At 39.7% G+C, this 26,658-nt stretch overlaps 1 protein-coding gene across 1 annotated transcript in view; it reads right to left on the bottom strand.

The window, feature by feature from the left end:
* Irsp53 (Insulin receptor substrate 53 kDa) overlaps positions 1 to 26,658 on the bottom strand; it is a 295,332-nt gene that overhangs the window by 89,569 nt on the left and 179,105 nt on the right. The window contains exon 4 of the mRNA XM_078178240.1: positions 25,296 to 25,388. Within this exon, the coding sequence (XP_078034366.1) occupies positions 25,296 to 25,388 (93 nt within the window). The remainder of the gene's footprint in view (positions 1 to 25,295; positions 25,389 to 26,658) is intronic.

The raw sequence follows: 26,658 nt of genomic DNA, 5'->3' as shown, positions 1-26,658 counted from the left end.
GTATATATTTTTTTAGGCAGAGTTCAATAAAATTGTATGTTTTTAGCTTCTAATTCTAGTAGAGTGACAGTAAAATAATACTAAATTACATATTAATGATACTAATTTGTATAATGGAATATTATATATTTTACAAATTTTGAAGATTTCTATAAACAATACGCATAGAAAAATGCAGAGCGGAATTTTCAGAATTATTCAATTACAGTATGAAATATTTCTATATTTCTTTAAACATATATTCCTATATTCCTTTCTAATGTATATTTAATTCCAGGCTGCTCTAATAATTTTTAAAATCTTCTACCTTAACATTTTACAAATTTTATAAATTTTACAACTTTATAAATCAAAACTCGCGTCATTAAATCACACACGATGCTTAGAACAATGCACTTTGCTATTCCATAGGTTCATTATTATAATTATAGCATAATTTCTTCGATACAACTTCCAGATTTGGTTTAAACTAAAATTTTATGAAAACGGCGAGTACTACAGGCATCGTCTACTCGACACGGTACGCTGTGAGCATTGAATTCTTGTGTCACAACGAGGGGTAATCATCCGACGTGGTCCGTGACACGAGTACTCGCTGGGCTGACTATGCACGGGTCTACACTACTTGAGCTCGTAACTGGAACACCAAACTATCTCGAGAGCCAGTTCGAGGAGGTGGTAACTGCGCCAGCCCTTTCGTTTTCGCTCCGGTAGCTTAGCACCATGCAAAATTTCCGGAGTCCTAGAAACCACTGGATTCGTATTTGCAGTTGACGAGCTCGTAATATTACGAACAAACTGCTTAAAACTTGCCCCATTATGCTACCAATTTCCTGCACTCGCGGCAACTACGATCAACGGGACAGTTTTTGAAAATACTATGCGTGGAGGAGTACTTGAAAAGATATGTAACATTTGTTCTGTATAAAGATATCATTCACTTATTGTGCATAAAGATATGTTACACTTATTGTGCATGAAGATATGTTACACTTCTTGTGCATGAAGATATGTTACACTTTATTCTTGAATTGCAATTAACCATGCAAGAGGAATTGAAGCAATCCTCATCGCATTAATTTTGTGTATTTGTAATTGATGTAACTAATGAAATAATTCTAATTAAATACAGACGTCTGACAAGTAAGACAATGTTAATAAAATTTACATTTCGTACAGATTGTCCAATCTATCCAATCTGGTCAATCAGATTGTTAATTTTGAACATTTATAATCAATGCAGCTAACACAACACTTTTAATAAAAATTGATATATGGAATCGCATTTAAAGAACAATATAATTAAATCCTTTCTATAGATAAATATTAATAAGAATTAATATTGAAAAAATTGTCTACGGTTACAAGAAAATAAACATAAATATTAATAACACCAAACCAATTCAATCCCGAATCGTCAAAATAAAATGTCAAATTAAAGAAAACCTTTTCATCTTTATTTTAATGAAATAAATTTGCAAAATCGTCGATAGCGTGCTTAATAGTTAAACGAACTTTGACAAGCAAATTAACCGAACAAAGTCGCTAATAACAAGATTGAAATATCTTCTAATTAAGTCTTAACTTTGTAGACGACAAGTTGTTCTTTTCAGTCATTCAACAGATTTATCTGGGGAACTTAATCCTTTTCCATCACCCGGCACGAAAATTCTGTCTTTGTTCATCGGCGCGGCAGCGATGCCCAAAAATATGTGTTTCCAGCGACCGCAGGTCCGGGGACAGGATTTTTACCGGAATTCTGTCGGCCCCGGTTAATGTCGATATTGGAATTCCACGAAAACTGACGAACCGTAAAATACCAATTATCGGCTATCAAATTTTACGACCGGGTTAATATAATATTCCGGCGGCTAGATTGCGCAATCGGCAGCAATAAACCCCGGCCACGGGAAATTCGTCATTCGTCGACCGTTTAATGAGCTTATGTTAATAAAATATTGCTACTGCGCCGGGTTTCCTCCCCGCTTGCAAACAATTTAGACAGCTATTACGTAAACGAAGTTAATAACGATGCAACATCCGGCTGCATTATTAAGTTTGATATCACGTAATGTCACTAATCTCGATTCCCAATTACCTATGCATGGATTCAAATTGTTCGACTGGCGTGCGCGTACACGCGAACAACGTACTCGAGAAATAAATTACAAAAATTATATTAATCAGACAAGAATTATACATTTTAAAACGTTGAATTCGTACGAAATAATTTAACACGTATAATTCTTTTATATAATATAATAATGACAAGATTTGTTTTACGAGAATTTCATACGATTTCTATTGGAATGCACTTAGATAAAAAAGTTTTCGATAATAATTTTCATAGAAATACTTTTGTAACGTCAAAAACGGTAAATAATAAAAACAGAAAATTTTTAAAAGAAAACTGAATCGAAAAGTTAAACCTAATTTAACAATTTACATTAATCATTCGTCAGACTCAGCACTCTATAACTATTATAATTTAATTTTATGACAATTAATAAAGATATCGTAATATCACTAAAAGAAGTAGCAGGAAAAATAATAACTCCTTCGGCTGGCAATCCATCACGATCCACGCAGACCGTTTATATTTCTCTCCCGTAGCGCAGCATTCGTAAACAGATCGAAACAATAAGCGTCAAAGATTCACAATTACGCGACCGACAGGAAACTTCGCAGTCAATGCCTTTGTAACGGTGTTATTGTTAAAAGTTTCGCGAACGTTTATCGGGAACAACGAGGAGGCAGGAGCTCTCTGCCGGGCCAGAATGAAGTTTCGAATAAGCCGGGGCCGTTTGCACGAGTTGCCGATGGTAATTGCGAATTCTTTTCTTGAATATTAGCTACCCGTTCAGCCAATAAGAGCACGGGCCTGGTAGCTGAAAGAAAGACAAGAGTGCATGGGGGAGGGGAAGGGAACAATAGAAACGAATTCCCGTGGATACGAAATCTGCTTTGTTCGACGGGTTGGTTCCGATGGCAGAAGCAACGATTGTCGAACGAGAGGGAGAGAGAGAGAGAAAGAGAGAGACAGGGAGAGATACGTATTATTAGGTTCGAAAATATGCTGTATTCCGAATCCAGGTCATCTCAGTTTAATTGGCGCACACAAGGTGCACTCTCAGCTTGAAATTCCCGTGTCAGGTTATGCTCGCGAGGCCTTCAGGTATTACCGCCGCGCTCCGATGGACGACAATGAAATCATCGCGGTCGCGATCTCCGTCATCGTTCTCTCTCAGCGTCGGCGAATCAAATTGATGCTTGCCTCGATGGTCCCGGTTTGCCGCGGTTCTTACGTGTCGAGAGGGCACTTGTCACAATAGAATCACGGGGTATTGCGTAATTGATACTTGCCGTCAAATAAGCCGGAGAACTACGGGACGCGGGATTCCTCGTGGTCACCTCTTTTAATCGATATGAACTGCTCCATAAAATACGGAACAATTTTGTTATAATATTTTAAAATGTTTAATATCCTTTACGCTAGTCAAATCTTTGATTACCTTAATTATGCTAGCATAATAAACTGTGTAAAAATATTTTGTGTTTAATGCTCCGCAAAATACAGGATAATTGTGCTAGAATATTTTAAAAATGTTTAATTGTTTTTATATCAGTAAAATCGTTGATATCGTGAATTTTGTATTTTAAAAAGTAATTATGCTGGCATAATAAACCATGTAAAAATATTTTGTGTTAGTCCGTAAAATGCACTATAATTGTGCTACAATATTTTTAAAATGTTCTATTTTCTTTGTAACAGTAAAATCTTTGATATTGTGAATTTTGTATTTTACAGAATAATTATGCCAGCATTCTACTATACTAAGCATATTTTATTAATGTCTATCAAAGTAAAATATTAGATATTGTAAACAGTTATTTCGCTTTTTATGAATCGACCTCAATAATTAATGCTAAACAAGTATTCATCAAAAATCACCAAAAATTTGAATAAACACCAAATAGCGTGTACTTCATTTTTAATTATTATTTCTTCGATCTCCATTTAAAAAGACGACGAACTTCGCAGTCATTTAATTGCAATTACGTCGCGCGGAAAGAAATCGTTCGGAACCAGCATTCAACAAGTTATTCATTAATACTTGCTCATTCATCGGATTGTAGCATTTGAAAATTAATTAAACGAAGTAATAAATATTGATACATATAACTTGTTGAATGCTGGTATTGAACGATCTCCCTTTGTGCAGCGCAAATAATATAAAGTAACCATGAGAAAGACGTCCGAGCTAAAATGAATTACTGAAACGAATTAATTCAGAAAACTTCAATAAGCTTAATTATTATTCGGAATTAATTATTTTTACTTTGAATGCGAAAAACCAAAGCTGTCGATAACATATTTAATAAATTAATATATTAATTCCTAGACAAATCAAAGCGATCAATATACGACGTGAAATAATCTGAGAAAAATCCTTTTTCAATTCTTTTATCAATAATTATTGCGTATCGGCGTAAAAGTTTAATTCGTCAAGTTTGAATCGACGCAGCCGTCTGCGTGAAATCCGTCAACTTATTAGCGGCCTGCTCGGCGGCCGCACGAAGTCCTGCTTCGTAAACACCGGCCATCCGGGCCGGCTCGCATTGACTACCAAATAGGAAGAACAGAATCGGCGCGCTAACAACGCAGCAGAATTCCCGTGCAACGTGCGACTGCACATCGATTCCGCGGCCTGAGAGCCAATATTCAATCCAAGTAGTGTGCCGGTATCCCCGGAGCGTTCGATAAACACGGGCGCATGTCTGTAGCTTGACTGCAGCCAGTAGATCCTTTCATCGGCTCAGGTTACCGGCACAATTGAGACGGCTCGTATAATGTGGGGCTTGCAACATCAAAGTGTTGAATACGAGTTAATTGCGCGCCGTGACTATTCAGCGCAGCGCGAGGGACTGAGCAGTGACACTGAGAATGCGTGCTGCGCGCCGCACACACCCCCCACGTGCTCTATGTGTGCCGTTCACGGAACTACCTACGTTGCCCCTGGATCGACGATTTTCAGCTCTGATTTTAATGCGAATAGTTTCGCGCTTTTACCTGGCCGCCGCTTAACGACCCGTCGCTGGATGGTCAAGTATCTTGATAAATGGAGGACCGGTCGAAACGTTTTCACTCCTGGATGAGATCGTTCTTTATGGGAAGCTCGTTGGAAAGTAGGGCTTCGGTATTTTTACAGGGCTTCGTTTTTTAACGTGTTCGATTTGAATGTTCGGAGCAGTTATTGACTGAAATTGTGGATGGTTGGTCTGATTAGTGTGGTCATGTTCTACTTGAGCGTTTAGTAGTAAATGTATCCAGGATCGTTATCTTCTGCAAATTATTTCAGGAGGAATTATGATGGCACATATTTTTTTAAATTGATTATTTTAAGAGTATTTACTCATTGTGTTATTTTGTTAGTGTAACAAGTTACGTTTTCTTTAGTTTATTCCACGTAATATGAATGTTTAAAGCTTTGACATATATTGGACACAGAGCTTGGCAAAATAAATTTTTAAGATAGTAAATGGACACTAAATATTTTTATCTGGTTACGAAGTACGAAATTTACTTAAATAAATTTTTTGATATAGTATCCTCATATGGATGCTACATAATTGTATACATATATTAATTGAAAAAAAATTATTTACCAAAATTTGTATTATACAAGAAGATAAAAATATATATAGTCTATTTACAATTTCAAAAATCTATTATCATCAGCTTTGTATTTTTATTATTTTCTCCTTATATTATTTTCTCAAAATCGTAGACTCCTTAGTTCTTCGCTATAATTTTTAATGTCCATTGAAAATATTCTCAACCACGTGACAATAAAGGAATCTTGTAGCACGCAAAATTATCTAACAACTGCAAACGCTAAGTTAATTTTAGGACATTTGCCAGGATGCATTAGTAATTGACGAAGTGCAACATGTACTACTAATAAAGCATGCAACAGCATAAAATTCAACCTGGTTCCGGTTGCGGGAAACACGTACAGCGTGCCGGCATTCTCGAGGAATATAAAAGTAACCTGTTAGGTGCGAAATTAAAATGGTGCAAAGCGCTCTTGCTGTATTTTCGGTAAATCCGCTTTGAAGATAAAAAACACGAGTGAAAATTCACGAGTGTTTTACGAGCGCGGTACGATGATAAAATGCGTGTAACAGTAAAAATATTGCGTTGGATGGCAAGATGAATAATGTAATAATAACAATGCCTTTAATAATGATACCGTCAGTGTAAAATAAACAGTCGATAATCCGTGGATTTAATGTATTTGAATAAAACGCGTATTATATTATATTTTTGGAGTTATTGAAAGTAGAATAATGGCGCTGATTTATTACAAAATAAACAAAATGAAAGAATGAAGAGGATTAAATACGGGCATGTTGGATCTGTTTATTCAAAAATGAACAATACAAGGGAACAATAAAGGTAAAGGGAGATATACAAAATCTGCTCATTCAAAAAATAAATAAACAAAAATAAATAATGAGATAAACAAAATTAAAAAGGCTGAAATATGTTATTTGTATTATTCGATAAATATTAATAAATCGTGGCACAAACCGAGAGCACAGCAATCGGTCACCCCACAATAAAAACAACTCTATCACCCTATTATAAAAAACAAAGAATTGCTAAGTTCTTGTACTTTATAACAAATTCAAGAAATTCTTATTTTATTATTAAAAATTTACTGCGATACAAAAACACGTGCAGTAAAATATTTCTAATAAAAACAAAGTCATGTATAATCCTTTGAACCCTCAAATTACCATGAATTTTTAAAATTTTCTCCGGGTCTCTAAAATTTTCTTTCCGACACACAGCGATGCCTATCAATGTCCCTCGACCAATCGCGTCGAGCGGATCGCGCGGATCCGTGAAAACCGGCTCTCGAGCCTCGAAGCGAATCCGTCGGGGAGAAGATCGATCGCGAGTAAATCGTACCTCTTCCCGGCACAACCGAAACCTCGGCTTCGAGCACAGTCAATCAGCGCCGGGGAAAGCGTCCGAGAGCGGCGTCAAAGAATTCACCGGCTCGCCAGAGGAAGTTCAACACGTTTGCGAAAAAAAAAAAAAAGAAGAAGAGAGAAGGAAAGCGCGGAACCGACGAGCCCGCGGTGTTCTCTCGAGCAGAAAAAGAGAAGCAGGCTCTGCGGGGCGTGTGGAAGCGAGGGCCGCCCGGCCGAAACTGCAGGCGAACCAGAATAAAATTCCAGCCCCGGCGACCTTTAATCCTATCCGCGGCCGGGTCGAAGATAGCCGGAGATAGCACTCGCTCGCGCGGGCACAGCGGTCCGCCTGCCTGTTCTCCTCTCGCCATTCCGCTCGCCGCCTGGAAATTAAAATTCCACGAGGCGGCCGCGCCAACGGCCGTGTAAATGCGCTTTAATAATAATGTAAACGCGTAACGAATGGGAGTTAACGCGCGGTCACTTTACCGTGAAACGAGGCGACACGGCATTTCCAACGTCGGCGCGACGCCGGTCGTCAGAGCGCCGGGAACGCCAGGATGAAAACCGGGGTTGCCGGAGAGAAGGGCCGAGGGGTGTGCGGACGAGGACGGTCGCGGACACGTGGACACCGAAATCCAGCCCTCCCCTCCCCACCCCTCCTGAATTCCAGCTGCGTTTCACCCTACGCGTCTGTCCACGTACAAACGTACAAACCCGCGTGGTCGGGGTAATACGCATAATTGCATAAAATTACGGGGAGGGGGGTGGTGGTAGTGGGTCCAAATTATCGGCCCGGCCGGTTTAAACGAGCGCCGATTACGTCGCGACCTTCCTCACCTCGTCAAGTACGCCAACGAAATCGTTTCAGGGACGAACAACGGTGAGGAGCTCTTGTTTGCCGGGCACGTACCAACGACGTATCATCCGGATTGCCGGACCCTGTGCGCGCCGATTGATACGGACCCCGAAGAGTTTTTGGAGGTCGTTAGGGAACGATTATGCGAGAGCGACGGATCGGGGGTTGGGGCACACGGATGAATTGGTTCGGGTTTGATCGAGGGTGTCCTCTTTGTGCGGTTTAGCCCTGAAGTGTCCGAAGCTACCTGCTTGATAAATTGAAGGACCGCTCGCGGGACTTTGTTGTCACGGGCGCGGAAAAATTTGTTCACGAGCGATGGTTGTGTCAACCATAAACCGGCACGTTGATTTTAGTAATACCAAATAGCAACTTTCTTTAAGACGATTGTTTAAAACGTAGTCAGTTTTATAGACTATCTATCTATGCATTATCAAAAGTAAAAGTAAACGATGACGCACAAGACAAACATTGTTTAGCTAAATCTTGTTAATCTTACTAAATAATTTTAGTTTTTTCACGAGATCGTCTCAACGTCCCATCTCCAAGAAAATGATCATAAACGGATCCAGCATATGACCGCGGCGTAATCCGCATCAGCCGTAATCGCGTCGCAGGGAGTCAGGAAACATTGCGCACTGATAGCTGACAGAATCAGCGGCGAACGCATAGTCTTAATAGGGCAAATTGAAGCATAGCCCAGGACAATCCTATCAAACGCTTTCCGCGCAGAGGAACAGGATTTCGGGATGCGTTCGGAAACTCGCGCAACACGCGCTACAATCCCGCCGTTACATAAACGAATAACCCGTGCTGACATACAGACGGCCTTAATACGTTCCGCCCGCGACTGAGCTATTGTCGGAGCATTAGCCCCTCCCCCGCGAAACCACGGAACGCCGTGACTGCAATCCTTTCCGGTCCCCTAAAATAGCAAAGATAGTTCACGTGGGAGCCGAGAGAGCACTATCAAACCGAGACCCCGCCTGGACCTAATAATAACGACGATAGTGCCTACTATCCAGGGGACAGCGCACTTAGATATTCTGCTGGGTAGCTATTCAGATAACCCAAGCAAACTCATAATCAAACACGTTAACCTCGTGTCCCTAACCGCGCGTTCTTAGCCGGGCATAGTTCAACGTGTTCCAAAGTTGCGAAAGCGATGTCATTGAATCGCAGACTGGTAAATGTCAATCTAATAAAACGGTAGCGATGCGTCAGGTAGCTGTCATTAGGCATTCTTTTATGGACAAGGAAAAATAGAATGATGCGGATTGATGTCTCGAGCTGCGATGATGGATGGGACAATGGAACGACTAATCTGTGACTGCTTGAAGTAAAAAATGGATTTAATAGACATTAATGTACTTCTTCATTGAATAATGGAGGAATTGGCACTTGTTCTTTCTTAACCTTTTGCAGGCTGAATTTTGTTTTTAGATATCTGTTTGTAGACAACTTGCAATTTCTGTTATTTTAGGTGCATGATGTTATCCATCGTCATCGATATTGATCATTTTGGAGACCTTATATGATTAACTGTGGAAAGAATCGCTTAGGTCAATTGTTAATATGTCTTCAATTGTTTTTGTTATTTTCGTTATTAATATTATATTACAATTGATATTATAATTAATATTCTATTAATTTGATATTGTATGTTTTGATTTAGCAATATTAGCACTTATTATTTTTGGTATTTATAAAATTAATTATTTTCCTCGAAAATCAAATAACTTCCAGTCATCAATTTCGGGATTTAAACGATGATTATAATTACTCATGTCAATACGTATTTTAATTATAATCTGGAATATAAGTCTACATATAATTAATTGTAAACCACCAGATCGCTAATGATCTAGCAATTAATGCGACCGCGCTAAAATGATCAAACTTGAAATAATAATAATAATAGTAAGAAAGTTATCAATTTCAAATTCTCAATTTTTGTAGATTTAGCAACAATGTAATATTAACTAATAACATTCGTTTTCGATGTCTTCTTTCCGTCGTCGACAATAAATATTTGAGAACATCGTACCTCCGAGAATATCTACATTACTTAATTAACACCGTGATTTAACATTCACAACGAGAACCTGTTAAAAAAAAAGGTTAATTAAATAATTGGCCGTGCCGGTGGGCGTTCGTCAATTACGATATTAAAATAATGACAGCGCGTTAAAACATCTCCGGTTCGGTTTTAATATCGCAGGTGGTATCTTCAGCGGGTCGCGAAGGGCGGCCGGATTTTTAGTGAAATTCCGCGAGCTCGTTAAGCGTATCGCGACGGGCAAATTTACAATAATTTCCTATTAATGAAATTACTCCACGTGCGCCGATTGTTTGTCCCCCTTATTACGCAGGAAATCCGCGTCCGAATAATTGCAGAGAAAAGCAAGCGAAACGAGACCGGAGCGTGAACTTTCAAATTACCGTCGAACCGCTCGCTAAAACCAGTCCTTCCTGTTTGTCGCAAATAAATATTAACAATCCTACTTAATATCGTGCATTAATATTCGTATTAAATTGATATTTTATTCGATACATATTGGACCTTTTTTTTTATTATTCCGATTTACGCTGCTCGGTTGTTGTTTCTGTTGCTTTAACGCGGTATTGTTCCTACGTATGCAACCCTCCAGCGATAAATTGCTTTTTCATTTATGCACACGTGTACGAAAGTGTATTGAAAATGTCATTATGCAAATAGATTATTAATTACCGATCCATGTTTCACGATATTCTTTGCAGCTTGATATAAAATCGAGGTATAATAGCTTAACGCTTTGTCGACATGTATTAATACTAAGGACACACTAACTTGTCCTATTATTGTTCTTTTTACATTGTAATTATTGAAATTATACATACCATTTTTTTAAAAACATTTAAATAAATTTCTTAATTCACACGTACGTTATAATGACAATTTCGAAAAGTTTTAATTTATAATTCCACACGTTGAAAAAGCACGTTTCAGCTTACGTTAACAAAAACTGATAAATGTTATTATAAATAATGAAACACGTAATCCGCGCCCGTAATACTGTTTTCACAATCGTGCTACCGGAAATCGAATGCGATGCCTCGAAACTTTCTTTAAGAATACTCAAATTTATACCATTCTTCTATATACTATTTATACTATACTCTATATAATCGTACAATATACCACTAAAATAAAACTGTTATGTACATTATAATTCCACCCGTCGCTTCCTATCGCCGTTCGCGGTGCTCCCTAATGGGCACTTTTACGTTGGTTATTCGCGTCGGAGACAATCACGTATTCATCTTCCCGCGCTCGTAGACAAGAAGTTTCGCTCCCCCCCCCCCCCCCCCTTCGAACGTCGAATAACAATTTGCCAGCCGATGTCAGAGGATTTCCTCTAGTTCTAAGAATTAATATCGAATCTCTGACGGCAATCTCGTTATGCTCTCGTAGGGTGGCGGACGGATTTTCAACGGAAGGAAATTCTCCGTCGTTGAATAGGTGGGGAAACACGATCGATTCTAAGGAAGGGAAAGAGAGAATACACGACGCGACGATGGGGAGGAAAGGGGAACAGGGTGAGAGAGATAGGTGGAGAGAGAAAATGAGATAAATAGAGAGAGAGAAAGAGAGAGAAAGAGAGAGCGAGAGATATTTAGAGAGTGAAAGAGATAGATAGAAAGAGAAAAAGATAGATAGAAAGAGAAAGAGAGAGAGAGAGAGAAGGGAGAGGAAAGGAGAGGACGGAACGGGAGGGAAAAGTCGCGATATTGCCAATTTCGCTATCACGCTTTCATTTCGGCACCACGCCGCGCTAACATCGTGAGCATCGAATTTTCGCTTCACGCCCGCCACCCGACCGGAAGGGGAGGGGAAAAACGAATTTTCCCCGCTATCATCGCCCCCCTCGCTTTGCTATACGCGTTTCTCAAATGCGTTATGTTATGGTAACCGCGCGTAAGACGTTCCGCTGGATTTCCAGGGGCCGACGTATGCTCGACTCGGCTGATTTATGGAAAAACCCTGACCCGCTTGATAACGCGGTTTTCACGTGCTTAGGAAAACGTGGCAGGCAGCCCGGGCTCGATCGACGATACCGGGACCTAACGTGATCCGTGGGGCGATGGCTCCAAGTATCGTACGTCGATATCGCTTTTCAATGATTATACCCGACGTCGTTTCTGTAATATCGCCGCTATGCACATTTTTATATTACCAGGTATTACGCTTTCGTGTTTATTGATGAACGTGGAGTGGAGTTTCTGTGATGAAATGATTTTTAACAATATATTTATTATATGTTACAATATATATTATATACATATGTTTGTTATATATTACAATATGTATTATATATAAACATATTATATAATAATTTATATTTAGATTTGGATTTAATATATATTTAGATTTATTTAGACTTAGTTGTCTTTGTTATATGCCAAAGGAGCTAAGATTGGACGAGATATTTTTGTTGCCTGAATAATAACAAATTGCAGAATTTTAATTGAATAATTATAATGATACAAGTGAATTTACATCAATTGTTCTTAAAATTGTAATTTGCTCAGAGACGAGTTATATTCTAATTTAAATATTTTTAAACCCAATAGCAATTATAATCGACAGATAGAGTAAAGAATATAGTTGATCTGTTTTATGTAGATCACTCTGTATATTAAATATTATGCACAATAAATTGATGTCAGCTGTTTAATTTTCAAAGTCTACGTACATACAGCTTTATATTTGTAACCCCTCCCAAAGATATAACGCACTGTATTAATGACTCACACAAAGTATACACTTTTTGAGTTACCTTTAACACACAGCAAAATTTAAATATGAAAAACACCATAGAATTCCAATCATGAGTTTTCCGACTTCGATACAAAATGTTCTGCATCGATTGCAAGAAGCAAGGATTGCACCGCCTTCAACCATTTCAACGAGCCGTCGAATAACTCTATTTCACTATGAATGAAATAAAAATGAAATAAAAATGAAATAAAAATGAAGTAAAAATGAAATAAAAATGCAATAAAAATGAAGTAAAAATGAAATAAAAATGAAATAAAAATGCAATAAAAATGAAATAAAAATGAAATAAAAATAAAATTCTTCCAATACGTATATCTCCGCCTCGCATACATATGACTCGAATATAGAAAGCGACAGAAAATTTCGTCTATAGTCATCACGCCCAATATTCCTTCCACTAGTATTATAAATTAGATCGCGACCGAACCGCGGTAGCTGACAGTATCATCCTTATCTAGCGACCGCCGCGAAGTTCGAACACCGAGGCACCTCCGTACACGGTTAATCATCGGATTAACGAAAGCCGCGGCGAATCAGCGGCAAAAATTCTGCTCGCATTCCGTTAAAATTACAGCGGGCGCCGCCGATTCGAAAGCAAACAGAAACAACGGGGGGGGGGGGGGGGTCTGGCACACGTTCCGCGCAAATAATACACGGAATAATAAATATTTACACGGCAAATAATTCGACGGCGGCGGGGCACCCATAATTAAGTGAAATTGGGACAAATGCGGGAGAGGTGGGGGGGAGAGGGGGTCGGTAGTACATATATTTTGCAGAGGAAAATGAGCAAACTGGAATATCCCGAACAAATGCGCGGGTAGCATAATTTATAAGATAAACAGGCGCGCATGTAAATTGCAAAATTGGAGACGCGCCTCGTGTAAATCTTAATAGAATGAATAAACGGACGGGCGGCACACGGGCGAAAGCGGGCCTGTAATTTTCAATGAGGCCGCGGATGCCTCGAGCGGCGTTGAACAGCGGCGAATTAATGGACCGGCGCAACTTTGTGACTCGCGAGAACGTTTTTCCCCGGCTTAATTGATAAATAACCGGCACGCGCCCGGTTAATTCAACGCTCTTGTTCCTTGGAAAATACAATCTCGTGTCGGGGTAAATGAAGTTAGTGTATCAATAATCTGTAGCAACGAGTTGTTGCTCGGTGGTGGCTAATTTGTTGCGGGTACCTGTATTTGTAACGCCATTGTACCCGCTTGTAGTTTCGTTGGAATAAATGAAGGTCGCTTTGGACAGGCATGGTAAAAATATTAGTAACAAGCTTCGTAGAAGTTGTTAGAAAAATGAGCTTTCAGTTACGATAATGTGCTTTCAGAAATTGTTAGAACGATTCACTGAAGGGATAAGAGAATTAATAAAACAGAAACATTAAAAAAATAAACTTAAGGGATGATAATATAGACAATACTTTAAGAAAGTAAAATAATAAAATAGTGCCAAAATAATTTTTAATAAACCTTAAGTAAACAAGTAGTTTCTCAAAAAATAACTAGAAAAGAGAAAATAAAGGGTCATTGTCATAAAAATTATCAGACAAAGTGAAATAATATCACAGTAACACAAAAAGCAATAGAAAGCATTTAGTAATAAAATAAACGAAGGAGATAATCTGAAAAAATTATTAAAATAAGTAAACACAAAGAATTGCTTTCTCCAAAATTTGGAAAAGATTCCAAAATCTGAAGAACTGATAAATTACGATTAATAACGATTTAATTTATCGACGAATGAATAAATGAAGCAGCAAAGAACAATTCGAAGACTATCTCTGTCTCTACTTGCCTATCAAAGTCAGCAGATAATTCCCGAGGATATCGCGCAAAACGAGGGCGTAGGACATCACAGCCGAAGACAGAAGTCGCTCGAAGGATACTGTCCTTTAAAAGGCTCAATAAAGGGCTGGATCCCGTGGAAAGCAATCCCCTATAATCGGGGTCAAAAGGAGAGCATTCGAAGAAGGGTGGGCTCTCCCGATCGGCGTCTTACCGATCAATCTGTCGGACACGACTTTCCAATCTCCTCGAGCCCGGGAAGGTTGCAAACGAGGCCGGGCAAATCGAGAGAGAGAGAGAGAGAGAGAGAGAGAGAGAGAACTCGAAGAGAGAGAGGAGAGAAGTAAGGTCGAAGGTCCGAAATTAAAATTTGAAAGGATTATCAGATCAAACGTCAGGTGCTGACTGTTGGACGCCTCGATGAATCCGACGGGGATGATTGGAGATTCGCGTGCTGATTGAATCGAGTGGCTCATTAAGGGAGACTAATTAGCACGCGAAAATCGTTTTCTTCGTGCTCTCGGGGCTTTCTAGGCGATATTCGATTGTCTGCGCAGCGGATACTTCGATCTGCGCTACTTGTTAAGCGAGTACTCGCTAATTATTCGGCTGCGCCATCTAGCCTTATTACAGTTTCGTATCTGAAAAATACCCTACTATATTTCTTTTATACAGATCTTTTGTATAGTATAATGTTATCACGTGTAGAGTTAAAAGAATTTAACACGTTCACGCCGGGGCCGATTTTCATTTGTTTTGCTATGAGGCGGCGCTGAAATTAATATCGCGCTTCATCTGGCGGCGCGTAGTTATTGCCTGTTCAGACCTGCATACGCGTTGTTTGTTGCTCTGCAGTACAGTGAGATCTTATTGTGCAAGTTTTGTAACTCGTGCCGTTTTTTCATCCTGACCACAAATTTCCGACAGTAAGTATAATTAGAAAGGTGATAGGACAGTTTAGTGCGGGTCACCGGTGGGCCGCGTCGCCCGATGAGACAGTTTAGTGTGGGCCACCGGTGGGCCGCGCCGGCGTGAACGTGTTAAGAGTATCTAGGCAATAACTGTAATATATATAATATTTATATAATTCTATAATAATAAATATTATAGAATTTGTTTTTTGCTTATATAAAATAAGCACTGTTGAGTTAATGATTTCGAATGAAATAAAATTGCTATTTATACACAGTGATAAAATAGTGTAAAAATACTGAAAGGATGGAATTTAATATTTTGATCAATATTTTCTTCAATGATTTTCTTATACTAAAAATATTTCTTATAATAAAAACTATTTTTTCCATAAAACATCTTAGCGTGTAAAATGCAATAAAAGATTGTTTTTATATTTCTATATATTTTAATTTAGGCCATGAATTTCTTTTACATAGTAACACACCAAGATCAATTCCAAAACTATGATTTTAATATAAATACGAAACCTGGTAACACAGTGCACTATATCGTAATAAATAGTTACTCGGCACGACGAGCGTCGAAATAACGTGGTACAGCACGCGAGTAACTTCTGTTTCAGATATTAAGTTACTCTCTGCCCGGTCACGTGTGCTTAACCAGGGGCGCCAGAGGTGATAAAGCCGGCACGTTATTAAAATATGCGAAGTTCGGGAGTTCTGAACAAGCGCGGCGTCAGCCAAATTGCAGATTCGAGTGATCGATATCGATTACAAGCCGCAACGCGCCGCTCGGATACCCGCTCGGCCGAAACTCGCTTCCACGAATCGAACCGAACCGAACCGAACCGCGCGTATTACAGTAACTCGATTTACCGAAAAGCTCAGCCGGCGGGAGTCTCTAGTCCGCATTTAACCTTCCATTGTGGGGTATTTGGCAAACGAAGTCAAGGGAGCAAGGCGGCGCGCAGCCACCGAAATCCGTGGTATTTGAATTTGTCGATTTACTTATGGAAATTGCCGCGCCGCGGGTCTCGAGTGTAAAAGACTTTCGGAAATATTGACCGTTAGATCCCGATCTCTGATCTAGATCGGAGCGCGGGGTCGTTTGACCGAGAGCGAGCCACCGCCGAGCGCAGATTTCCGAACTGCCGTGCTACCCGCGAACTTATTAAGCGGAAGTTGTTACGGAGGAGAACCGTAAACTTGCGACGTAACTGTCTTTCGAGTTTCGAATGAAATTTCGAGTTTCGTGGAATTTTAATAATAAATATTGTAGTGAATATTATATATACTGTAATGATAAAATAATAGTAATTTTGATTTGGAACTATTCAGTCTATATGGTATATTTTTAACGTTTGTGATTTAATATATACAGTAATTATGAAAATATTCGAACACTAGTATAACATTGATATAATCACGTATTTAAATAAATATATATTGGAGGGAGAAAATTCTTTACACATTTATTACGACTAATTACACTTTATGAGAGTAGTAGAGTCAAATTAGAACGTACTTTTGATAATAATATTGATATAGGAAAAATCGACTAAAAATTTATCAAAATTTTCCAAATTTCTTCATAAACTGTAAAATAATTTATAAATTATTATAGTAAAGATTACATAAGATTACATAAAGATTACAGTACAGTATAATTTATATAAAACGGTGTCATTTTCGTTAAAGACTAATTCCTCTTTACGAGAGTAGAAGAGTCAAATGTATTTTTGATAATAATGTTGATATATAATAATATAGCAAAAATCGACTAAAAATTCATCGAGATTTACCAAATTTCTTTAGAAATTGTAAAGTAAATTATAAATTATCATAGATCACAATTAAGTATAATTTATATAAAACTGTGTCATTTGCCTTAAAGATCAACAAACTATAGCTATGAATTCATCTCGCCCCCAAACGCCGACCGGTTGCCACCCCTTCCAAAATCCGTTTACAAGAAATTCCGAGTTCTCACACGCCCCGCCGACGAAACTGCGAATCAGAGATCCGATCGCTTCCGATCGGGACACCGAGGATCCTCTCGCTTGTAATCCGACGTTAAATCACGAGTGGCAATAAAACCGTCACGGCGGCATCAGAGACGGGCCGCGGCGCGACTGCAGCCGGCAGAGTTACGGTCCATTCTTTCTCCGTGTCTATTGAAATAATTAAAAGTTTAATACAGTTTCCAGGGGTGGAGGGGGGCCGAGGCGCCTGGATCTCGAACCAGCCCGCCGCATTTCCGCCTGTGTCCTGTGTGTGTGAGCGCGCGCGGTGCCGGCTGGCAGTTGACAAAAGTCCGTCGATTTAAACTCTGGCTCGGCCCGGATTCCTCGGTGAGCAAGTTTGAAAGGTTCGCCTCGCGACGCCAAAGGAAATCCCTGCTCTATTCGGAGGGACGGCCCGCTCGACGGCAAACAGTCGATGCAAGCCGAAACCGGTGTCGCCAACAACTCACGGACGCTACCCCCTGAACAATCCGCTGCTAGACACGGACCGCTATCCGCCCCGCGTTCAGATCAATCGGCGAGCCGCGCGATTCGCGCGGGGAAAACGGCTTAGAAAATTCACGAAAACTTCCCCGGTTCGAGGACTTAATCAAACGACCGTTGGGGGGAACGAATCTGCCTCGCCTCCTCCTCCCCGCCCCTTCGTGTAAACTGCGAAAGTTAACGAGATCTTCGTCTTCCGTTTGCGTTCTTCTGCCGCGAGCATTTTTTCGTTGCGCGGCGCGCGCGCGCGCGGGCGAACGACGCGATTGCCTCGAGTGGTCCGCAACTTCTTGGTACCCGTGTTTACGGCCGACCTCGTTCCGCTCGCTGTAATGAGATCTTTCTCTTCGAATCGTAAAAAAAGACCGGATTTACTTGTTTACAGATTTGCCCGGAACAAATACGCCGCGGTATTAAGTTTGCGAACGTTTGGAAACCGGCCGTGAGCGCGGATATTGATTGCGGAAACTCCGGGATCTCCCGGACGTCTCTCGGTAATCAACGCAGGTTATTCATCCTGGTCCGAAGCTAATTTCCTGTCTAATATTTTTTTGTTTACATGTTTGTCCCGTTAACTCGCTGACGGAATTAATTTTTATTAGAGTGGATTTGAAGGAAGCGAATTTTGTTTGAATGCTGAAGAGTTTAAATACCATTTGTTGTGGTCAATTTTAATTATTTAGTTTTTGTAATTAAATGTTGCAATAACGTTCGTTAAAAATTAGTAATATTGTCTTATTATTACTGTTATTAATCTATATAAAACAGCTGCATTTTGTGCTCAAATCTAGTGTTAAATTCCTGTGAGTTTGCAGGAATTTTAAGGGTTGATTATCGACAATGAACGTTTTAAAAAAAGGGGAAGTTCTGTTCGAAAAATAAAATGCAATCTAAACTATTACGAATTTGTCACTAAAATGTCTTTAAAATGGACTGCAAGTAGTAATTGTCTGCCATAATAATAATTATCAATAATTGTCTACCTCGATTGCAATAAAAAAAATGCGACTAAAAATGTATTTCTTCAACTAATACATTTATTATCTTTTTATTATAGTATTCAAAATATTACAGTCAAATCGCGGATTTTACGAATTTCCAACAAAAATAACTATGTATAATATAAAACAGAAAAATATCCAAGAACTGAATATCACCTAATAACAAAATTAATTTTTCTAAATATTAACGTGTAATTCTGTAAGTACCTTTTATTATATCTTCACATGAATTCCCCTTGCTTTTACATACTAATTACAGATTCTAATTACATCGAGCCATTCGGCGACCATTAATTTCATCGAACGATAAGTCTTCCATCATTTCAACGCGTCGTTTAATCGCACTCGCAATCGCCGACTACCTTTGCGCAACACCTGGACGAAAGTGGCGAAAGCAAAACTCTGTTTCATCGTCAATCCGCGAACAACAACAACGACAACGACGATCTGTTCGATCGGAGCTCATCGACGATCGAAGTCGATCTTCCCACGCCGCGTTCTCGAACGTTTTAATATCGCTGCGCGAGCGTCAAATAACGAAACCGGCGAATTAATTATACCCGAATTTCCGAACTAATTAGCAAAGTCCAGGTCCGGCGCGCGTGTGTTTCGCATCGAAAGCGCTTCGAAAATATCCTCCGCCGCGGCGAGATTGAATATGGAGGGTAGGGGGGGGGGGGGCCACCGTGCCACGGCAAACGATAATGTTTGCCGTTGTTACTGCTGTTGTTCGGCTTGTTGTTGTTGCCGTTTGCGTCGCGATACCGTTCCGCGTTCGGAACGTGTTACAAGATATTCGAAAGTTTGTATTACTCGATCGACAACGACGGTACAAGCGCCCGGGTCTCATGGAACTGTCAGGATTCGAGGGCGAGGGGGAGGGCGAGGGACGGCACACCGCCGCGTTCGAACAATGGAGTTCGAAAGCAGCGGGCGTAGAATGGGGAAAAAGCACGTGAAACAGGCCAATCGGAGAAACTTTTCGACGGATAATTGCGCGCCGGGAAATGTGTGTCGGCGAGCCGGTGCTCTTTTGTTCCATAGTCAAATTGTCAGGCTGGAACTACGCGCGATCGCGTTATTGCGGCTTTTATTGTTCTCTCGTTATAATCGCGCCTTATCGACCTCGTTAGAGTCGCGGCGTCATCGTGCGCGATCCAAAGTTGGCAAACATCTCGTTTGAAAAGAGAGGTATAATGGAACTGTTATATTTTTGAATAATTAGGCGACCGTGGTTTTATTGTCATAATTCGCAGTGTTTATACGAAATATTTAGCGTAAAGTGTTGCACTGTATTGTTTAATGATCGAACGATTTAACTATACAGAAATTGAAGTACTGTATTTTTGGAATATAACATTCTTTATAAAGCATATATTTTTTATTTTTATTTTTGTGTAGCTGTAATATTAACCAGCCAGCGAGTAAGTAACTAATTAAACAAACATGAAATTATGTCAACTTTTTTATTATTTCTTTACTAATTTCATCTTGAAAGCATCTCCGATAAATTCTAAATGTACTCAAAAACAATCAAATAGTTAAATAAAAATCTGCAATTACATGCAACTTTTATGGTCCCCCATTTACCATCAATTATTATTCTACCATAATTACGTAATAATCGTTAAAATTCGTATCCAAGTTCGGCTTTCTTCATTCGAATCACTTAATTTGCGAGAAAGTTTTCCTGTTTCGCTGAATATCCCGTCAATTTATGCGCCTCCCCCGAGTGATTAAATTGACGAAAATTGGTAGCATAGCGACAGAGCCGAGAGCATAAACACGCCGGGAACTATTCGGCGTCTAAATGATCTAAATGGATATGCGAAATTCCGGCATCGAATTACGTGTCCGTAATGAAAATTGAGTTCAGCTAAGAGAGGTGGAACATTTAGTCAACATCGTCGGCGCGGAAAGTTTCGGGGAGGGCGTCTCTTTAACGAGTGCAAATTGGCGTACACTGGAAAACTGCCAAACGGGGCCAGGTCTCGAGGTAATAAGATATTCCGGTCCGGTAACCATCGATTGTTGTAAGAAGCTCCCCGAGTGTCTTTCGAGTGTAACACTTTCCTGACGACACTCAATTTTATCGTGGAGTTCACTCGGTCTCGTTGACGTAACCTGTCTTTCGAGTGGCATCCACTTCTGACGTTTAACCACACAATTATCGAAAACCGACGATTTATGATCTTCCACTCTAATTTAAATTATTTCCTGATTGAAAATTGCCAGGTAATAATTGAGCAAGCTAGAGATTCCAAGTGAACATTACTTAAAAGGATAAAACATATCTCTCACGACTTTAATCATTTTCTTAAGGATTGTCGATCTATATGCAAAATAAAAAAAATAATATTTACTTTGTTTTTTAATGATCAACCCTGTTAGTGTTGGCTAGAAATATATTTTGCTAATATTTGGGAAGAAATTAAAATTTGATAATTAAAATTTATTCTCATTAAAATAAAGTAGCGTTCGATTCATATAAATACTATCCACAAAAAATGATAACGTGCTAAAAAAGTACAGTTTGCTGAAAAGTTTATATAGAAGAAAGTCGAACAAATAAAATCGTATAACAATAAATATTTTTGTAAAATATCCAGCATCGATTATTCTCAGAAAAAAATAGCTAAAAAGTGTGTTCACTCTGTCACTAAATTTATTAATTCTTTTACACCATCAAAATTCACCTGTCGCTTCCACCGCAAGACTAAAATTCCCTGCCTATCTTAAAATAAACAGAAGTACAATTCTAATCAGATATCCGTTTTACGAGACAGCGTTTACAGCAGGGAAAGATCGAGGGTGCCGGCCCACGGTGAAACGGAATTTGCGTGGGACCGCGGCAACCTGCGGGGTTCACCGGTAGGGTTAAATATTAAGCGTTCTAATCCTCGGCTATGCAGGCAAAATAAATAAGAGAATCGTCGGGGCCCGGATACGACGGCTAGATAGCGGAGAGTAATTACACGGAAGTATTCACCGGCATGCGGCGCTATTTTCAAAGATAATACAAAACGAGTTCTCGAACATTGCCTACATTGCATCATCCCGTTGGCCTGGATGGTCGCCGAAGTTAACTGCAATCGGTGGTTGGGTAGAATATCCGAGGCTTGGGTATAACCCCTGTTAACTACATACGAGACGCCCCGGGGCACCTTCCAATTTAAGCCCTGCCCTGCCCTGCGCCAGCTCGCGCGCGCGCGCGCGCTACCTCGAAATAGGGTTACCGTATTATTATTTGTCGTTTCAACCGGTTACCTGTTCGAATAAGCTGGATAAATTATGGACATGTTAGCTCTCGTTAACGGCGATCCACCTGTAACCGTTCCATGCCTCGAATCTTTCCGACGTCGGCGTTCAACCCTTTATACTGGGATAGATATCTAGGATCTCTTGCGAGAAGCTCGAGCGCGGTGAATTAGAGCAGTGGAACAATTGCTATAACTTTTGTTCCTTTCAGTTTGTTATTCTTTTATTTTTTAATAAAATGTTTGACGTCCCTTATTCGATAAAAATATAGTTAATTGTATTCGATAACAGAGCTATCAAATGTCAGATATAACATATAATAGTATCAAAACAATATTGTATATTAATATTATATATATTAGTATTATATATGATTAGTATTAAATATTAATATTATATATAATTAATGAACTATATTAACATTACATATATTATGAAAATAATATGAAATTATCAAATACATCTTCCTTTACTCTTAATTAATGGATCAACCCCTAATTTCTAATATTTCGTAAAAATACTAAATGCTTCGTCTAAAAAGTTCTCTCAATTACAAGGAAACGGCATCTCGCGTCTCACCTGTTGTTCCGAATTAGAATAGAACCATCATCCTGCGAACCTAGAAATCGACCAACAATCCCGAACGAACCGAGCAATCAAAAATCCAGGTGCGTTCGGAGAAAATGCTGCGTCGCTTCGTTGATCCGTTCGTGGAATAGTGGGAGGGGGGGGGGGGGGGGGAGTAACAGACAGTTCGCAGAGCGGGTTGAAAAAAAGGGGGTAGAAAGCACAGGGGTAGTTTCGTGCTAAACATTCCAGGGATACAAAGCGGGGGCCGGTCCTCGCTAGGAGGAAAATACGAAGCCGACAGAGGAAGCGAGAAGCGGTTCGCTTGCAATTCGTTCCGGATCGAATGGGATTTCCCGTTTCGCTTGGAAAACAAATAAAACTTCCGTCGCACTTGGACGGCTTCCTAAGACCGTCGCCGCGCGCGCGACTTCGGGCCGGTGTTCGTTTCTTATTTCGAGGCGGACGGAACCACCTCCAGGAGGTTAGCGACCCGGACTTAATACGTACACTTATCACGCTGCAATGATCCTGTTAGCAAGTTTTTCCACCCCTTTTACCGGGCAGCTCGCGTCGGCGAACCCCCGTACCACGGCCGGTGAGACAGCCGGGAAAGGAGAGACGGTTAAACGGCTGAGACTTTATTGGCTTTAGAAGCCGCGAGAGTGCTCTTGTGTCCACCGCTCTCCCCCGGCCGCGACAGATCAAACTTCGTCGATGGCTGGCGAGGGAAAAATAAATGGGAGACGCTCGAAATTAGCCTCACGGACGAGCGTTAATTTGTTTTGAGGGGCGAGGGTGGTTTTAGGGGGTATCGTGTCTTCTATTGGTTCAGAACTCGCGAGGAAGATCGCAGAGCGGTTGCCACAAAGCTTGGTGTTTAACGATGAGGTTGAGAAACCGGTCGGTGATCCTCATTTTTGGGGATGGTTAATGTTATGGGGTGCCTTTTCCTTTCTTTCTATGGACACTTCAGACTGGCAAATACTGCGTCGGTGAAAGCCGTGTAAATAATCATTGGTCCATTAGTCTTGATTAAGGGGTGCGAGTATAATGATCAATTTGGGGATGAAGAATTGTTTGGTTGAAATGCGACTTTTGTTCTTTGTATTTTTAATAGATTGCTCGGTGAATTGAATTATTCGATGTTTATTTGCATTTTGTTGCGAAACTATTTTCAATTTAAAAAATATAAATTCTAGGCAAGTGTAAAATGAATGGATTTGGTAAAAGAATTGTAAAATAAATTTGAATAATTCTATCGAAAATTTCAAATACTTTTATACTATCTACGATTTAGTAAAATTATTAAACTAAATGTAAACTAAATATGAACTAATATATAAACTAAACTAAATAATTTCTCCTTCTCACAATTTTCGTTTCTCGAATTCCATAGTCTACATATAAGTCTACACACAATAAAAATAATTTCCATTAAATATTCAAGGAAACAAGAGCAATACGAAATAAAAGTAATAAAATTATCCTCTCCTATACATGACGCGTTTAAAAACGTTCATATTCATCCGCAAGAATTATGAAAAATTGTTTCTGAAACGTCCGACATGAACGTCAAACGCTCGCATCTAAAAACGATTTCTAAAAACGATTTCTAAAAATTTCATTTGAATATAAGTACTCCGGGCTGGAAAGTCTCTCGCGCCGTCGAATATTTCATGGAGAATGACCGTAGCAGCACGCATGGAAAACCGGCGGCGTGCCATCGGTGGGATTAATCAAATCGAATCCCGAATTCGGTTCTCAAAGGAACGGGGGGCCTCGTGCACGCAACGGCACACGAAATAATTACCCGGAGCAATCCAAAAAGCGCGACGACATTTCAATCGCGACCGGTCGGTTCTAATTGTTCCCGTTTTTCTATTAATTTACAATGAACGGAACCCGGGCGCGCCGTAATTGAAATAATTACCGCACGAGACCTGGCCGATCTGGTAATTAAGAGACGCATCGGAACGAAGACAAAGTCGGGCTCGATGACGAGCAGTGAGAACCAAAGAGCGAGAGACAGAGAGAGAGAGAGAGAGAGAGAGAGAGAGAGAGAGAGAGAGAGAGAGAGAGAGAGAGAGAGAGCGAGAGAGAGAGAGAGAGAGAGGCAAACAGGACGAAAAATTCTGCTTTAAATTCAAACGGAAGCCGGCGATCGCGGCAAACAAAATTTTCCGCCGACGATTTATTTGCTCTCCTAATGACGCGTGTCGCGCTAATTAATTAACCTCCGCTCGGTCGACCGCGCGCGCGCTCGCTCTCTCGCCTGTCTGTCGGTTAAGGATCGAGCGACTCGCGCGTTTGTCCGCCGATAGTTGCGTGACAAATTTTAATTAATTCACCTGTAATGAACGTCACGAGCCGCTGCATCAGAGACCCGACGTCGCGTCTTCTCTCTCTCTCTCTCTTTCTCTCTCTGTCTCTCTCTCTCTCTCTTTCTCTCTTCGTCTCTTTTTCTTTTTACTGTTGTATGTGGGGATGTTTTCTCCCTTCGGTCGAAGCAGGGTCGCATGGGAGCAACGGGAAACAGCGGGATGAAGTTACCGGAGCGACGCGATAATAAGAAAATTGCGAAACTTACCGACATCCTTGGAACCACCCCATGTCCCCAGTTGCGCCTGGCGTGCTAATCGAGACAATGCGTCCACGTAGACACGGGATGCGGCTGCGGCACCTGGAAAATAAATGAAACGAATGCCGACTGTAACTATCGAACACCAGGTGCATTACGGGTCTATTATTTCTGCAGCCGCCGGTTTCAACCCCGACGATTTCTACAATAATTCGAGCCCTCTGTTAACCCCTAAGTCAATAACCGGGGTCTACACTCTCGTGCAGATTCAATATACTTTTATGGTATGTTCCGTGTTAATATCTGTTTCGAGTCTATCATTTTGTTATCTAAAAATTATGAGAACGGGACGATTAAATTTATTATACATGTGTTTAATAAATACCATTGTAGAAGAGGAGATTACAGAGTGTAGGAAGAAGTAGAAATTCTCCAGAAAAGAGAAATAATATTTTATTGTGGTAACAAATGTAAATTAAATTAAGATGAATTTCTATTTGATTGTATAAAAATTATATAAAATTATATACAGGTACCCCGGGAATTTTTATATAGAAAGATGTTAGAAAATGTAGGAAAGACTAGGAATTCTCCAGGAATTTAATAAAGATAATATTTCATTCCTATAATAGATGTAAAATAAATACAAATTATTATTTATATAATTAGATAAAAATTATATAAGATAGTAACGTAATATAGAAACTCGTTATACGTGTATATATTTGAATATAGGAGAAAAGGACTCATATAAAAGTGAAAATTCTCCAACCTATAAAAATCACAGTAATAAAAATAAAATAAATAAAAAAGCAGGTTTATAAAAATTATACAAAACAGTAACTTAACATAGACACTTACTATATAAAACTATAGTATTACTACTTATTGAACAACGTCGACGATTTTAGATACTGAGATAAGGGTTAATTAAAAACGAGCCTTCGTACGTTCGCAAATGATATTGATTCGGCCGAATAAAAAAACTGATTTAATTTCTGCAAGGAATGCGTAACGTCAGACAGTTTTTCAGACTCACTTTTAATTAGAATTTAATGCCGAAGAATGCTATAGCCGTCCAACCGCGAGAGTTCGCGCAAAAGCGTCGACTCCCGACCGAACCTTCATAGAGATGAATTCTGTTTCATGACGAATGTTATTGAAATTGATTCGAGCACTTTGGTACCGTTTCATTGCTTAAGGGGGATTGCTGGGAAATATATCGCTGCTTCTGTAATTACCCTGGAATTCGGCACGGATACTAATTATAGTTCTTACGATTGTTAAATTATTACGGCAGATATACAGTTCGTTATATCTTCTCTCTGGCTAATGAACGCTTAATCTCTGCTTTCAGATTGATTGAATAGAT

This window comes from Augochlora pura, chromosome 4, assembly GCF_028453695.1.
Source record: "Augochlora pura isolate Apur16 chromosome 4, APUR_v2.2.1, whole genome shotgun sequence".
NCBI classification, from domain to species: Eukaryota; Metazoa; Arthropoda; class Insecta; order Hymenoptera; family Halictidae; genus Augochlora; species Augochlora pura.
The sequence above is the reverse complement of the archived record's forward strand: the minus strand, read 5'-3'. Positions and strand labels throughout refer to the sequence as shown.